Consider the following 15,113-nt stretch of genomic DNA (forward strand, 5'->3'; position numbering starts at 1 on the left):
GCCTCAGTAAAATTGTCAAGCCTTGACCGGTCCCCAGTGATAAAAAGGTTGGGGACCACTGTTCTAGTTCATATCAGTAAGGCTCAATAGGCCTAGCTTATATATGTCATATATGTTGAGCATGCGCCTTAAAATATGCACCAGAATGCTCAGCTGTGCTGAAGAGTTCTTTGATGCATGAGCAAGGATCACTCAGAGGTGAGAGTGGAAATGATTCTTTGAGGGAAGAGGGTTTGTGTGTTCTGTGCCATCAAATCGTTTCTGACTTATGGTGACCCTGTGAGTTGATAACTTCCACAACGTCCTATCATTAACAGCATTACTCAGTTCTTGCAGCATGAAGGCCGTGGCTCTTTTTATTGAGTCAATCCATCTCATGGTGGGCGCGTTGTTTTAAAGCCATTATTGCGGAGGGAGAATCCTATTGCCCTCGTCCTGTCTTGCAAAATGAGGCTTGAATCCTTCTGATACCAATGGACATTTCTCATAACCACAAAGTCATTCTTGATCGGAAGATGGTTCCTAAGGCCACGGCAAACCGCTGCTGAAATGATGGCACTCCCAAAAGATCTGAAGGAAATCTGTTCCAAGAAAACAAGTTGAACATTGCAAGGCCCCCAGTAACTCTTGGGGATCTGGCTCCTCATTTTGCAGTTTCCTCCAGAGAATCTGAGAATCTGCTCTTCCCTTGGAATCAGGGGATGGAGTCTAGGAGCTAAAGTGTGCTGCCTGGGGAACAGCCTTGCCAAGCCCCCAGTTGAGGTAGGGATCTCCTGCCCCAACTCCTGTTGCCCACTGTGGCTTTGAGCGGTGGTTGGAGAATCTTTTTTCAAGCGACACCAGCTGTGACATCACATCACTCCTGGTAAAATCAAAACAAACAGAAATGGCATATGGTAACTCAAGGATTCGCCAGCAGCCTTGTGAGAAAAGCACAGAATTTCCAGCATTTGACCATAGAATAACCCCTGAAGTAGGCTTCAGCCTTCAAGTAACTCGAGAAGTGAAGCCAGCTGGTCATGCCTCCCTGCCATTTTCCTAAGTCACATGTTTACTGCCTGCATGGCACCACTGATAAAATAAAATGCTTGTTAAATAAGAAGTTAGTTTCATTTTTGTGTGTGCAGTACCTTGCCTGAACAAAACAAGCAAACATGCGTGTCAGTTCTTATAAAGCCCACCATGCAAAGCTGCAGTTCTTCTCAGGGGAAATGATCTGTGTGATTTTGAGATCACTTGTAGCTTTGGGAGCTCTCCAGACACGACCAGGAGGTTGGCAACCCTAGCAGGACCTGAGAATATATTTCCCAAGGGTTGGAAATGGCTGCCAGGGCAAGGGGAAATTTGGGAAGAAAGGAATCCTTGTGCAGGCTGTGCACAATGGGCTGAGTGAGCCCTGATATTCCTGCTCAGTCAGAACAGCTTTATCAGTGCTGTGGCCAGCCCAAGGTCACTCAGCTGGTTGCATGTGGGGGAGCAGGGAATCAAACCTGGCTTGGCAAATTAGATGTCCACACTCCTGACCACTACACCAAGCTGGAGCCCAATGGAGATAAAAGTGAAACTAGGAGCCAATCCTCTAAAGTAGCGATCCCCAACCTGTGGGCGGCGGACCACATGTGGTCCTTCGACTAATTGGAGTTGGGCCCCGAAGGACACCTTCTCCCCCCCCTGGCCCTTTACTTCATCCCCCCCCCCCCAGCCCTTTACAACACACTTCATTGTTGTGGCGTGTCTGTATCTTATTTTGAAGGGATGTTTAAACATTACCATAGCAATCAGAGAGCGCTAGGGCAGTGGTTGAGAGTAGAGGAGTAAACTATCCCCCCACCGGGCCTCAGTAAAAGGCATTGAGTGGTCCCCGGTGAGTGGTCCCCGGCGTTGAGTGGTCCCCGGTGATAAAAAGGTTGGGGACCACTGCTCTAAAGCCAAACCGAGAGTTGTTTTCCCCTTGGTTCTGGCCCCTCAGACTGCAATTTCACTTCATCCCCTGGAGATTCAGAAACGTCTGAAAGCCCTGAGACTTTGCAGCCTGTCTCAGGGTCACTGCTTTCCTTGGCAAGCATAGAATGCTCAGTAGTTTGGAAACAACAAGAACAAGATTGGCAACCCGATTGATTTTTAACTAACAGAGCACCACAGAAAGTTGGTACATCTACAGTGGGAAAGGATGTTGTTCATTCCTGTCAGTGTTTTAGCATGGAGGAGTTAAACCCGAATTGAAGCCATCTGCTCTCGCCCGCTCTCCCGATTTGCAGAATAATTTGCAAGCGCTTGGATCATATTTGGTTGGGTCTCGGCCTCACAGAATCCACCAGTGCTGTATATAAAACTGTACATTGTACAAGTAAAATCGGCTGAATATTCATGGAGTTCTGTTGCTTTGTAGTTATACTGCCGCTGTCATAGCCAAATGAAACGTGAACAGTAGTCTAAATTAAACATTTGAGAGAAGTGCCTTTGCACAGTTCTGTTCCATGCGTTTGTGCGCACGTGTGGGGTGGTGGTGATGTTCTTAGTCCTTTAAGTCTGTACTGCGGATGCTGAGCAATTGGCATAAATCTATCACTGGCCCAAGGGTCAGAAGGGTTTCCAAGAAGCGTCCATGAAGGTGGATGCATGGCTGCTGTTGAGTGTACTAAATAATTTTGCATCATCTTCTCTTATGCATCATCTTCACTGGCAGTCTTCAAGCAAAGGTTGGATACACACTTTTCTTGGATGCTTTAGGATGCTTAGGGCTGATCCTGCGTTGAGCAGGGGGTTGGACTAGATGGCCTGTATGGCCCCTTCCAACTCTACGGTTCTATGATTCTATGCATACCGTCCCCCAGGTCTACTGCTACTCATTTTGTACTGTCATTTCTATGTGCTGAGAATTTTGGAATTCCAGCCTCCAGGTGGGAGCCGGGAAGTAGGGGGGAGCACGAACCGGCTCACAGGCCAGAATTCATCACAAACTTGTGCTGATTCGGAGCCTTCCCCGAACATTTATCAGAGTCCCCCCCCCCCGCCCCAGTTTGGCTGTTCAGGGCAATTTAAATCTAACAGGTGAGTGGTGTGGTATCCACAGATGAACTCTTAGATTGAAATGGCATGTCAGCCATTAAACCTATAAGTTTTCCCCCCCCCCCGACTTCGAAGCAGGGGGAAGTGAAACCCTCTGATGAAATGGCTGCCAGACATTTAACCCTTCCCAGGCGATTCCCCCACTTTATCCCACCCGTGGCTCTCCACATTCAGGATAAAGGGGAAACCAATGATTCTATGATTCAGAATTAATAGAAGTATCTTGGAGCAAAAGGAGGAGGACATGCAGGGCTGCCATTTTCAGAGGCAGACGGATTTCTGCCAACTCAATGAGTTCCAGCCACAATTCTATCAGCACTTGCGGGACAAATGCATTTTCACTGAGTTGTTCCACTCTTTCGCAACTTTTTCATCCTTTTTTTCTCCCTTTTTTCTCCCCTTCCCTCCTCCCTTTTTCAGGAAAACAAATGAGTTTATCGCTTCCTTTGACGCCTGAGTCACCAAAGTAAGTATCAAGAACTGTAAATATTTTGAACAGGGTGGGGTTTTTAAATACATTTTGGCTACAGCAACTCCATTTCAGCTTGTTTTTATAAATGTGCCCTGTCTTCCAGTGATCCCAAGGGTTCCCCATTTGAGAACAAGACTATTGAACAAACTTTAAGTGTGGAACTCTCTGGAACTGCAGGTGAGAAGTGAAACGTTAGCTATAACTGTGTCTCTCTGTTTTGAGGCTGCTTTTTAATCACCAGCCTGGCATTATGAATTGCATGTTGATATGTTACCATGGTCTCGTAAGGGATTAATTTTAATGTTACTTAACAGTGTTTTTTTTTTCTTTGAGATGAGATTTGCTGTAAAATTACGATGCTTCTGTTAGCTAGCGTATCATAATTTCCGGGATGGAAAAATAAATGAAATGAATCCTCTTAAACACATTTTCCCCACAGATATTTTGTATAGTGGAATATCTGTTTTCATTGACAGTCTTCAAGCAGAGGTTGGATACACACTTTTCTTGGATGCTTTAGGATGCTTTGGGCTGACCCTGCATTGAGCAGGAGGTTGGACTAGATGGCCTGTATGGCCCCTTTCAACTCTATGATTCTATGATTGAGTTTTCTTTTACCCTCCTTGTTTGGAATCTTACTACTAGTTCACACATGCATGGACCTTTTCCGCACCAGGAATCTGATCCAGTGTAGTGATCGTCCGAGCATGGGGTTAATTTCTGCTTCTGAATTACATCAGCACTGGTCCGGGGTGGATCCACATTCCTTCGCCATGGGCCTGCATCGCGCCAAGCCTGGGATCACCCCTGACTGGCACTGATGCCATCCAAAAATGGAAATTAGCCCCACAAGCAGGTGAGTGCTGCACTGGACTAGATTCCTGGTGCGGAAAAGTTCACGGTTGTCACCCTGTGGATGAAGATGTCGGGTGATTTTAATTGGTTACAGTAAGCATCAGAGATAAAGCTTTGATATTGTTTCAAGCATAGTACTTTTCAATGGAAGTTTTTATTTAGTTGCTAAGTAATTGAGGCTTGAGTGTATGCAGTTGCATTAACCAACTCCTAGATGATAGAATAGAAGAGCTGTACCACTAGATTAATCTAAATGGATTTCAAAATGTGATTGTAGCAGACAGTGAATGGTTAATTGTTGAACCTTGATCGACAATTGGTTGAAATCGTATTCTTGAGTTGAGTGTGGCAACTAGATCAGTTAAGGAGTTGGTTCTTATATGCCGCTTTGCTATACCTGAAGGAGTCACAAAGCTGCTTATATTCTGCTTCCCTTTCCTCTCCCTGTGAGGTAGGGGAGGCTGAGAGTGCTGTGATATTACTGAAGAATAGTTAGTTCTTATATGCTGCTTTTCTCTCCCCAAAGGAGTCTCAAAGCAGCTTACAGTTGCCTTCCCTTTCCTCTCCCCACAACAGACACCCTGTGAGGGAGGTGAGGCTGGGAGAGCCCTGATATTCCTGCTTGGTCAGAACAGCTTTATCAGTGTTGTGGTGAGCCCAAGGTCACCCAACTGGCTGCATGTGGAGGAGGAGTGGGGAATCAAACCCAGCTCACCAGATTAGAAGTCCGTGCTTCTAACCACTACACCAAGCTATGAAAGACTGAAGAGGATCTTGAATTGGGGAAGTGGAACCAGTGATCCTTTCGTGAGGTTTACTCCATGGCTTTATTAAAAAGATCATGGAACCCAGCTGCCTTACATCCCCTTGCTTCATACCTTTGTTGTACATTCAGAAATCGCTTGTGAACCTTACAGGGTTCAAATGCTCGGAGGCTTTTTCCATAGTCTTGAAAGCTTGTCCATGTTGAACTTTCAATGTCCTTTGTGCAAGATTCTCTTAAGAGTGCTTACAGGCTCAACTCTGTCTTTGATTGTTTTTCTGTGGATCCCTCAGATTTCAGTGGGACTTATTCCCAAACAGCTGTCTGTAAGACTGCACCCTAAATAGACTGTGAGCTACTGCCCATTACCTCCCATGCTATGATGGGGTTACGAAGGTTCAGGTTGTTCTGACCTTAATGATAGATGGTGGTCAGTTCCTTATTATGATGATTCTGTAGTGGAGAACACTTCAGTTCTGCCCAGCTCTATTGAAATCAATGGGCAGTTATAATTGAGGAAGCACATTGTGATCTGCCAATTCCATCTACTTTGCTCCTTTTGTTTAACTCTTGAAGGAACGCCTCCGTCAGTTCATCACTGAAATATGTGAGTTTCTCTATACTGCAATCCAGCTATGCGTTATAAATAACGCTAATTATATATTTGTAAACTGGATCTAAACACTCTAAAACCCTCTTCCCTATTGGGGTGACATTGCATGTGGCTTTAGTTATTTAAGGTATGCTTTTCAAGACCCAGAGTAGGTCCTGTTAAAGATTCTGTAGCAAAGAGCTCTGGTACATTGAGGCTTAAGCAACATATAAAATGGCATATGATCATATTAGTACTGCTTATGGGAGCATCCAAGGTAGCTTGGATGGGTCAAGAGCTGATGTCTATCAAGGCATTCAGTTGTAAGTCATCAAGTGGTATGTGAACTAGCCCTCAAGGGAATAATTGAAATGGTCTAGGGAAGCCACTGAAGGGGTGGTGAGCAACTAGGTCCTCCAGAGTACAGAACAAAATGGCCTACTAGAGCTAGTTCTTGACAACATCCATAGAATCAATTTGGCTAAGGTTGAAACAGCCTGCAGAAGGGACTCGGTAAGAGGGACAGGCCAAGGAGGAAGCCCCCTTACCTGAGGCCAGAAGGTATACCTCATGAGGAAAATCCTGAGGCATGGCTAGGAATGAAAGGATACAGAAGCAGCTCTGAGAAGAAGCCAGCTCAGGAAAGGCAAGGTGAGCTCCAGGTGGAGACAGTGGAGCTAAGAACCCTGAGGACAGGCCAGGCCAGCAGCAATCAGGAGTAGGTGGGACAGCAGGTCAGCCAAGCCAGGCATCCATAAGGGAAAATTATGAGCCATGAGGCAAGAAGGATGCGGTTGAGATGTGAAATAGCTGGAATTTCGAGGAGGACAAGTTTTAGGGAGGGGAGGGACTTCATTGGGGATTAGCACCATAGAGTCAATCTTCCAAAGTGGCCATTTTCTCCAGGTGAACAACCCTATGTTGCCTGGAGATCATTTGTAATACCAGGAGAACTGTAGCTGCCACCTGGATGCTGACAACTCTAGTGTTGTTAACTACTTAATAATGTAAGAGAAGCCATGTTGGATCAGGCCAGTGGTCCATCCAATTGAACATTCTGTGACACACAGTGGCCAAACCTCAGGTGCCATCAGGAGGTCCACCAGCAGGGGGCTGCACTTATATATGAAGGCCTGAATAAACAACTGGCAAAACTGCCTACAGAGTCTGTTGTGTGCTTTGGGGGAAAGGTGTGACACCAGATCCTTAACCAGCTGGCTATCAGCTGCAGCGCTACAGGTTGTCCAAAAGACACTCAGTCCTGCCACAGACTGTCAAAACAAGCCCTCCCTGTAGGCAAGTTTTGCCTGTCCAGTCCATACATTTAGGAACGCTTACTGCATGTAGCTTTACCAACACATTGACCGAGTTCCTTATGATCAAGGCTCAGGAACATTTTGGACAGGGATGACCATTGTCTTGCTTCTTGTGGTCAATGGATCTTGGTTCCTATCTTTCAGTGCATCCTTTCTTCATGGTGATAAGACAGTTCTGAGTTTTTGTTGCATTGAATAAAACAGAAGTCCACTAGCTATAAGGTAAAGGTAAAGGTATCCCCTGTGCAAGCACCGAGTCATGTCTGACCCTTGGGGTGACGCCCTCTAGCGTTTTCATGGCAGACTCAATACGGGGTGGTTTGCCAGTGCCTTCCCCAGTCATGACCGTTTACCCCCCAGCAAGCTGGGTACTCATTTTACCGACCTCGGAAGGATGGAAGGCTGAGTCAACCTTGAGCCGGCTGCTGGGATTGAACTCCCAACCTCATGGGCAAAGCTTTCAGGCGGCTGCCTTACCACTCTGCGCCACAAGAGGCTCTCCACTAGCTATAGCCCAATATATATAATCTATGGGATCAAATAGGAAGGTGAGCTCCACAAACCTAGGCTCAGGGTTATATGTTTGAATGCCACAACTTACAAAAAAAAATCCCCAAACATAAAAATATTAGAATGTAGGCAAGAAGGCAAGAGGGATTTATTTTTCCTGATAGGATACAGTTGTGGAGATACAGTGGCTTCCAAAAGTAATTTTGCACCTTCAAAGTGGTAGGTGCACTTTGTTGTGAGAATCAACTGGTGCTACCCCCCCCCCCCCCAAAACCCAATCCAGTTTCAGGTTGTAATGCAACAAAACAGGACAAACCGGAGGGAGGGGGGGGATACTTCTGCAAGCTGCTGTAGCTTTCTGTTTACAACATATTTTATGCCTTAGCAGAACACTCAGACAACATTGCTCTCCTACCAGACTCCGCAAGCTTGAACTGAGCCAGATTGTAGACTTAGTAGAAACTGGAAGAAAACAAATGTTACGTGGGGAAGATCTCCATTTTGGGGTTGTTTTGAATAATAACGGTTTGGAGACAGACCATGTAGTTCTAAGTAATGTCTTGTACCTTCTGCTTGGATGGCACCTCTGATTCTGCCCTGCGTCTATTTATAACAGTTCTAATAGCAGTTGCCTTGATCTCGCTGCTGAACTGAGAAGGCCATTATTGCGACAATTTGCACTATCAAAGCACAATCTATTATAATATAAATAGCAGCTTCCTTGATCTCTCTCTCTCTCTCTCTCTCTCCCCTCTGCTTCTTGACACAAATATTGCTGCTTACATTACTGCACAGTCAACAGATAAATAAAACGTTTCCCGCTCTTCTTACTATTGGTTATCACTCATCCGTCTTGGACATGTGCTAATGAAGCCGAGCCTTCAGATTGGTTCGGCGATCAGAAGTTCTTTTCTGCTTGGCTTTTGTTTGAGAGGTTGCATGACTACTTAGATATCAAAGATTTAGGACTCTGAATATTACGGTTGTGTCTTTCCTCGGCGGCCTGTTTTGGTCTGGTTTCCTCTCGGCAGGCGGTAACAATGCTGAATTTCAGGAAGGTCCTGCTGAGACGTTTAAGATTTTATGATGTGTCTCTCAAGCACCAAGGCAAACTATCTAACTTTGCTGCTTGATTGTGCCTTGCTTCTGATTATCTGCAATGGGATCCAAAGGTAGTTTTCCACAGATAAAAAGGAGCAGAGCTTACCTCCCTCCCACTGCAGCCCATTGATATATCCAGAAGGGTGTGTTGGGCAGGGGAGCCTAAAGAGGGGCTCAAATTAGAGATCTGCAGTCCTGACTTGGAGGGCCCAGGGTAGCCCAGTCTCAGAAGCTAAGCACTGTTGGCCCTTCTTAGTAGTTGGATGGGAGACCAGCAAAGGAATCTGGGGTTGTCATACAAATGATTATTATTTATTATTTATTTGATTTATTACCCACCACTCCCTGACGGTTTGTGGCGGGTTACACACGTCTGAATAAAAACCCTATTAAAACCCTAGACATAAAATCACAATTCATTAATCAAAAACCAAGAGGAAGAAGATACGGTGGAAAAACAAAACCCTCACTATTCCCAGACCCCTCCAGTAAACATCTCAAAGAAAAGTGGGAGGAAGGAGTGTGCAGATGTCACTTGCAACCACTACTCATATCATTCTCCTGGAAGGGGGAGCCATGCACATCTCCCTGGCTGTACCGGCCTCAACCATAGACCTGGTGGAAGAGCTCCGTTTTGTAGGCCCTGCAGAACGCTGAAAGCTCCTGCAGGGCCCGCAACTCTTCCGGGAGATCATTCCACCAGGTAGGGGCCAGGTCCGAAAAGGCCCTGGCCCTGGTCGAGGCCAGTTGGGCTTCCCTGTGGCTGGGAATAACCAATAAATGAGTACCCGCAGAGCATAAGCAGACAAAGGCAGTCCACCTCCAAATGTCTCCTGCTTTAAAAAATCTACAGGGTCGACTCATGATAAGTTGGCTGTGGCTAGATGCCATTTTCCACCACTCCCTACACCAGGGGTAGTCAAACTGCGGCCCTCCAGATGTCCATGGACTACAATTCCCATGAGCCCCTGCCAGCAAATGCTGGCAGGGGCTCATGGGGATTGTAGTCCATGGACATCTGGAGGGCCACAGTTTGACTATCCCTGCCCTGCCAAAAACCCCTTCTGCTGGAAGAAAATTAGTTGGCATTGCTCAATGAGGTGAATTTTCCAAGGGGAAAATTATAAGGCACCTTCTCCCCTCCCCCCCAAGAAAAAGTCCATAAAACTGGTGCATGTCCTAAATCAATTGTGACCTAGTTTAGCATGTTTGCTTACATTTGGTCAGAGTTAATTGTACCTGTGGCATAAATATCATAACAGTTTTTTCCAATAACCAAAAAGCATCCAAAAATGGTCTGAGATGGGAGAAAACAACGGGCACTTAATGGGATGTTAATTCAAAGCTTTACTTGGAAATGATTTAAAAAACAAAACACTTATACATATTTTTTAAAATGTGACAAGTCAATAGCTCCAGTTTCTCGCCCTGTCTGAATTTTAAGGGGGAAGTGCTGAATAGTGCAACTGCATTACATTTAGCGCCACCCACCCCCCGCCAAAAAAAAAAAATCCCAAAGTACTGTGGCTGTTGTGCCACATTGGAGACTAATCCATGGAAGCAGATTTTAACACTCAGTGGCTTATTGTGTCTAGTGATGGCATCCCTTTATGCTGATGCCGAATAATTGGGGGGACATTTTCCCCAGAACACCACAACTGTGGAACTTTTGAGCCGAACATTTTTACCCCATAATTTTGTTAGCAAAATCCCCTGGAAATCACACAAACAAAGGGAAGCATTTGAAAGGGGGCAATGAGGCTTCGGGCTACCATGCAGGAAGGGCCAAAAATACCATTCTGGGATTAATTGCAGTACTGCACACTGATGTATAAATCGATCATTAATTAATACCAAGGCCTTAGTAGTTGCAATGTCAAGCCATTCTAGACTAAGTGGAATTCCCATATTCATATGCATATCACATATCTGAGAGGAATGAGGTCATGTTGCTGGACTCATACCCATTTTGGGGAGCTTCCAGGCATTTGGCTCCCAGCGGAGTGCTGGGCAAAATTGGCCCCGGCCAGGTCTAACAAAAGCAATTTTTATTTTCTAGAGCTATCCAAGGGAGTCAATTTTCTTCCACAAATTGCCTCCTAAGTAGATGATTTCCCAAAGAAAAGTGTATTTTATGACAGGCGTGGTATAATAAAAAGATATCGCATATTCCTGTCTGCAGCTGCAAATGGGTTATGTGGATTTTTTTTTTTTTTGTGATCTAGAGCCCTTACTTCAGAAATGTCTCCCAGCCCATTTCAGGTCATGCAGGTGGCCCCAAAGCAGAAAAGTCACTCACTGACCTGTTCATCATATCCTTCCCCTCACCTTTCACCAGCTTTCCCCTCCCAGAAACCTCACCCACCTCAGAAATGAACCACGACTAATGTTTCGTCACCGAGACTGAGCCAGCGTCCCGTAGTAACTGTGGGTATCATGTTGAGAAGCCTGCTCTGTGGAAAGCATTTCCTAAGTCCTTGACAGCCTTAGTTGTGGAGATATTTATGAGTCTGGTTCCACAAAAAAATTACCCCTGGGCCAGAGCCTGCCCCCAGGGTGAGTAACAGCCCCTTAGTCTCTTCCCGCCAAACTATTGAAACCCTTCCAGGTGTGGAAACCAAGATGTGAAAATTCTTTAGAGCTAAAGAGGACTAATGTGCACATGGATAGTCTGGAGTACCCAACTTCTGGACAGCTCCATGTCCTGTGTTAAGGATATTTAATAAAAATTTATTATATTTACCTAATCTGAAACCACTGAGAGCAGTATTCATAATTGGTTAAGTCCTAAGTGGGCGGAGAAGTGGGCAGGGCCAGTCTGGGTGAGGGGCCAATCAGAAGGCTGGCTGGAGTTCGGCGGGGAGTGGCCCGGGAAGCTTCCCTGTGGGCTTCCAAGCAGGCCCGCCACTTCAGGGATGTGGTGGGCCTGCTTCGAGGCCCGCAGGGAAGCCGGGGACTCAGCATGGAGGGGGGGGCAGGGATAGGTCCGGGGGGGTGCAGGGGCTGCCCCTTTCACAGCTCGCACTTACAAGCGGGCTTTGAAGCCTAGTATTTAATACAGTCTTAGTGTGTTCTTCAGTGGAGATATGCATGCACTAATTAATTCTGCATCTTTCTAACGATATTATCCTTCTCTCTCCTGAGCCCCTAGCCTGGGGAGAGGGGGATTTGGGACAAGTCAGTGTATTGTGGTTGCACATATTGCAATGAATAGCTGAAGTTTGTGTTATCAGCAATTCCCATTTGTCACAGGTTGATTCCTGTTTGTTTTTTTTAACATCCCAAACTAAAATTAAGCTTATTTCCTGTTAACTGCTGGTGAACAGCTGAGTTTTAAGGTGCATGCAGAATTTGTTTGGGACTGTAGAACTTCCTGTGTGAGTCTCAGCAGTCACCAACTTTTTGGCCATTCGATGTAAGTGGTGCGCTCACAAGAAGTCAAGTGTGATTCCACCACGCCAACCCCCCCCCCAAGTATAGCCACAAATGAAAGGGGGTTTTACTTTTCAATTTGATTAGTGTTTTGCCACCAAACCTTCCTTTTGATAAAGCAACAATGGGTGGTGGAAAGCTCATAAGGAACCTAATGGTTGAGCAGCCCCCCCAAAAAATGTTTTTGTTTAAAATTGAATTATATCTTTTAACAGTGCTTCACTGTTAAAATAACAGTCTGAGGGCTTCGCACATCCCAATTGGGCCCTGCCTCGGACAAGCCATGCACACTCAGTGGGCCCACAATCCTGGCAGGCCCACCCTTCCACCACAGCCAGGGGCTCTCTGCCGGCATTGCCGGCAGTTTGCCCCTAGATGCTCATGAGGATACATGTAAGAGCCCTGGGGCTAGGGGCCTCCATTCCCATTGGGCTGGGAAGCCAACGGGGGGAGGGAGGGCTTTCCCTTCCCCTTTGTGCTAGGAAGCCTCCCTCCTCCCCCCCCCTGCTTGCACCTTGGGGAGGACGGGGGGGGGAGACCTCCATCCTCCCTCCCAGCCTCCCCTGGCAATTTGAAATAGTTCAGCAGCCTGGAACCGGCTCCTGGCCGCTGCACCATTTTTGGACCTTGGGGATGCTGGGGAGGAGGAGGGAGGCCTTTCCTTCCTTCCTTTCTTCCTTCCTGACTTCCTGCCTTCCTGTTCTTCTGTCTTCCTTTCTCTCTGTCTGTTTTTCTGTCATTCTTTCTGTTTGTTTCCTCCTTCCACTACCCTGCTAGCGCCCGCTGCAGTCCTGACTGTCACGGGCTTTTTTACTAGTATTTACTATAATGATGTGCACATAAAAGTTAGAAACACTGATAAAATCTCAGTTGAATATACTGTATGCTACAGCAAGACCAGAATCAGTATTGGCACATGGAACATATGAGGATTGAAAACCCAATGCGTTTTGACCCTTAGGGGGTCTTCCTTAGTGGCCAAATTAGTTTAAAAGCACTTATACCATAAAGAAATCTAGAATATTAGAGCTTGCAAGGCAATAAGAAAATGTAGAAAGCCAAGGTCCAACGGATATATTTTATATATAAGAAAGTCTAATATGGAGTCCACATGGTGAAATACTGTTCAGAAGCCACCACTCTGCATTGCCCAACTCTCATTCAAAGTGCGTTCTCATGTGTTGAGAGGAAGAAGAACGCCGTGTTTTGGCGGAAAGTTTGACCAGAGGGAATGCAGTCTAGTGAATTATTAGATAGTTTCTGAGGTCTATATTTATCCTCCACTCTACTGACAACAAGATTAAACCGACTGCTCAACAGACATGTAGTCCTTTATTATATGATGGCTATTTAATTTTATTATCTGTTCTCAGCTTCTGCCATTCCGTGTCGTATGGAAGCCCTGCTGGTTCTTTTTCCTGAAATCAGGCCATTATCTTGTGTTCCGTGCCTTAAGTGGCTTTAAATAATGTTTCCCTTGATAATCCCATTCTCAGGCTCATAAAATGTAAAAGAATCTATTGTTTTCTTTTTAATAAAGGCAATGCTTGCAGCGTGTCTGTCGGACGATTCAGCGGGCGTGCTTCTCGGCAATGCTTACTGAGGAATGGCGCGCAGCAATTGATGCTTGTATGTTAATGCTAGCGGACCGTCAGTCATTAAATCTTGGCAGAGAAATGACCATCCGCATAGATGTGGGCTGTATAAACATGCCTTTAAAAACTCGTCGTTCATTTCTTGTGATTCTCCTCCCTGGCCAGCCCTGAAGCCTGTCTTTGTGTGGGGAATTGACCCCTCCAGCTTCCCCAGGCCCGAGAATGGGATGAGGGAGGGTTTGTACCATCTCCTCTTTCCCCCCTGAATGCCTGCTCTCTCCATCCTGGGGCAAGAACCAATGCTTCCTCTCTGACCTAGAATCATAGAGTTGGAAGGGACCTCATGGGCCATCTAGTCCAATCCCCTTCACTATGCAGGACACTCACCACCCTATCGCTCATCCACTGTAACCTTGAGCCTTCACAGAATCAGCCTCTCCATCAGATGGCTATCCAGCCTGTTGTGAAATCTGTTTTAGATGGTTAGACCTGGCCCCTCCTCTTCCCCAGCCTCCCCCAATCCTTTGCTCTCTGGATGGCCTACCCTGTCAAAGCAGGGTTCAGCTGGTTCCTCCCTCCCCATTCTTCCTACAATAGGTCCTTTCTAAGGCTGCCCACTGGCCCCTGATTGGCTGACCCAGAAGGATTGCCAGAGTGGATATTCCCATCAACTAGCTCAGACCTACTTACCATGGGCCTGCCCATTCTCGGGAACTGCCCATGTTGCTGGCTCTCCCTCCTTCTCACTCACTGCCGGCTTCCCCTGGAAAGGTGTGCTGCCATACTTGCTGCTAGGATACAACTCTTGCAATCTGTGACAAGGTTGCTGCTCTCTGAACCTGCTAATTACTTTTTCCCTTGGATGAAGCTGGGGATGGACCGGGGGCAAATCTAAGGGCAGGCCCATCCCCTGACATTTCTACTGATATTTCTATATGAGAGCTAGTCCTACAGGTGCGGCCAGAAGAAGAGCTGGTCTTTTGTACTCCACTTTTTACTTCAGAGGAGTCGCAAAGTGGCTTACAATCACCTACTTTTCCTCTCCCCAAAGCAAACACCTAGTGAGGTAGGTGAGGCTGAGAGAACTGTGACGGGCCCAAAGTCACCCAGCTGCCTGCATACGGAAGAGGAGCGGGGAATCAAACCCAGTTCTCCAGATTAGAGGCCACCACTCTTAACCACTACAGAGCCAATTTGGTGTAGTGGTTAGGAGCGCGGACTTCTAATCTGGCATGCTGGGTTCGATTCTGCACTCCCCCACATGCAACCAGCTGGGTGACCTTGGGCTCGCCACAGCACTGATAAAACTGTTCTGACCGGGCAGTGATATCAGGGCTCTCTCAGCCTCACCCACCCCACAGGGTGTCTGTTGTGGGGAGAGGAATGGGAAGGCGACTGTAAGCCGCTT

General features: G+C 46.5%; 1 protein-coding gene across 3 annotated transcripts in view; it reads left to right on the plus strand.

Moving 5' to 3' along the window:
• The window catches only part of PPARGC1A (PPARG coactivator 1 alpha), a 762,252-nt gene that overhangs the window by 720,399 nt on the left and 26,740 nt on the right, over positions 1–15,113 (plus strand). For all 3 annotated transcript variants that reach the window (XM_077301524.1, XM_077301525.1, XM_077301526.1), the window contains 2 exons: positions 3,490–3,535; positions 3,645–3,718. In XM_077301524.1, the coding sequence (XP_077157639.1) occupies positions 3,490–3,535; positions 3,645–3,718 (120 nt within the window). The remainder of the gene's footprint in view (positions 1–3,489; positions 3,536–3,644; positions 3,719–15,113) is intronic.

Source organism: Paroedura picta, chromosome 10 (assembly GCF_049243985.1).
Source record: "Paroedura picta isolate Pp20150507F chromosome 10, Ppicta_v3.0, whole genome shotgun sequence".
Classification (NCBI taxonomy): domain Eukaryota; kingdom Metazoa; phylum Chordata; class Lepidosauria; order Squamata; family Gekkonidae; genus Paroedura; species Paroedura picta.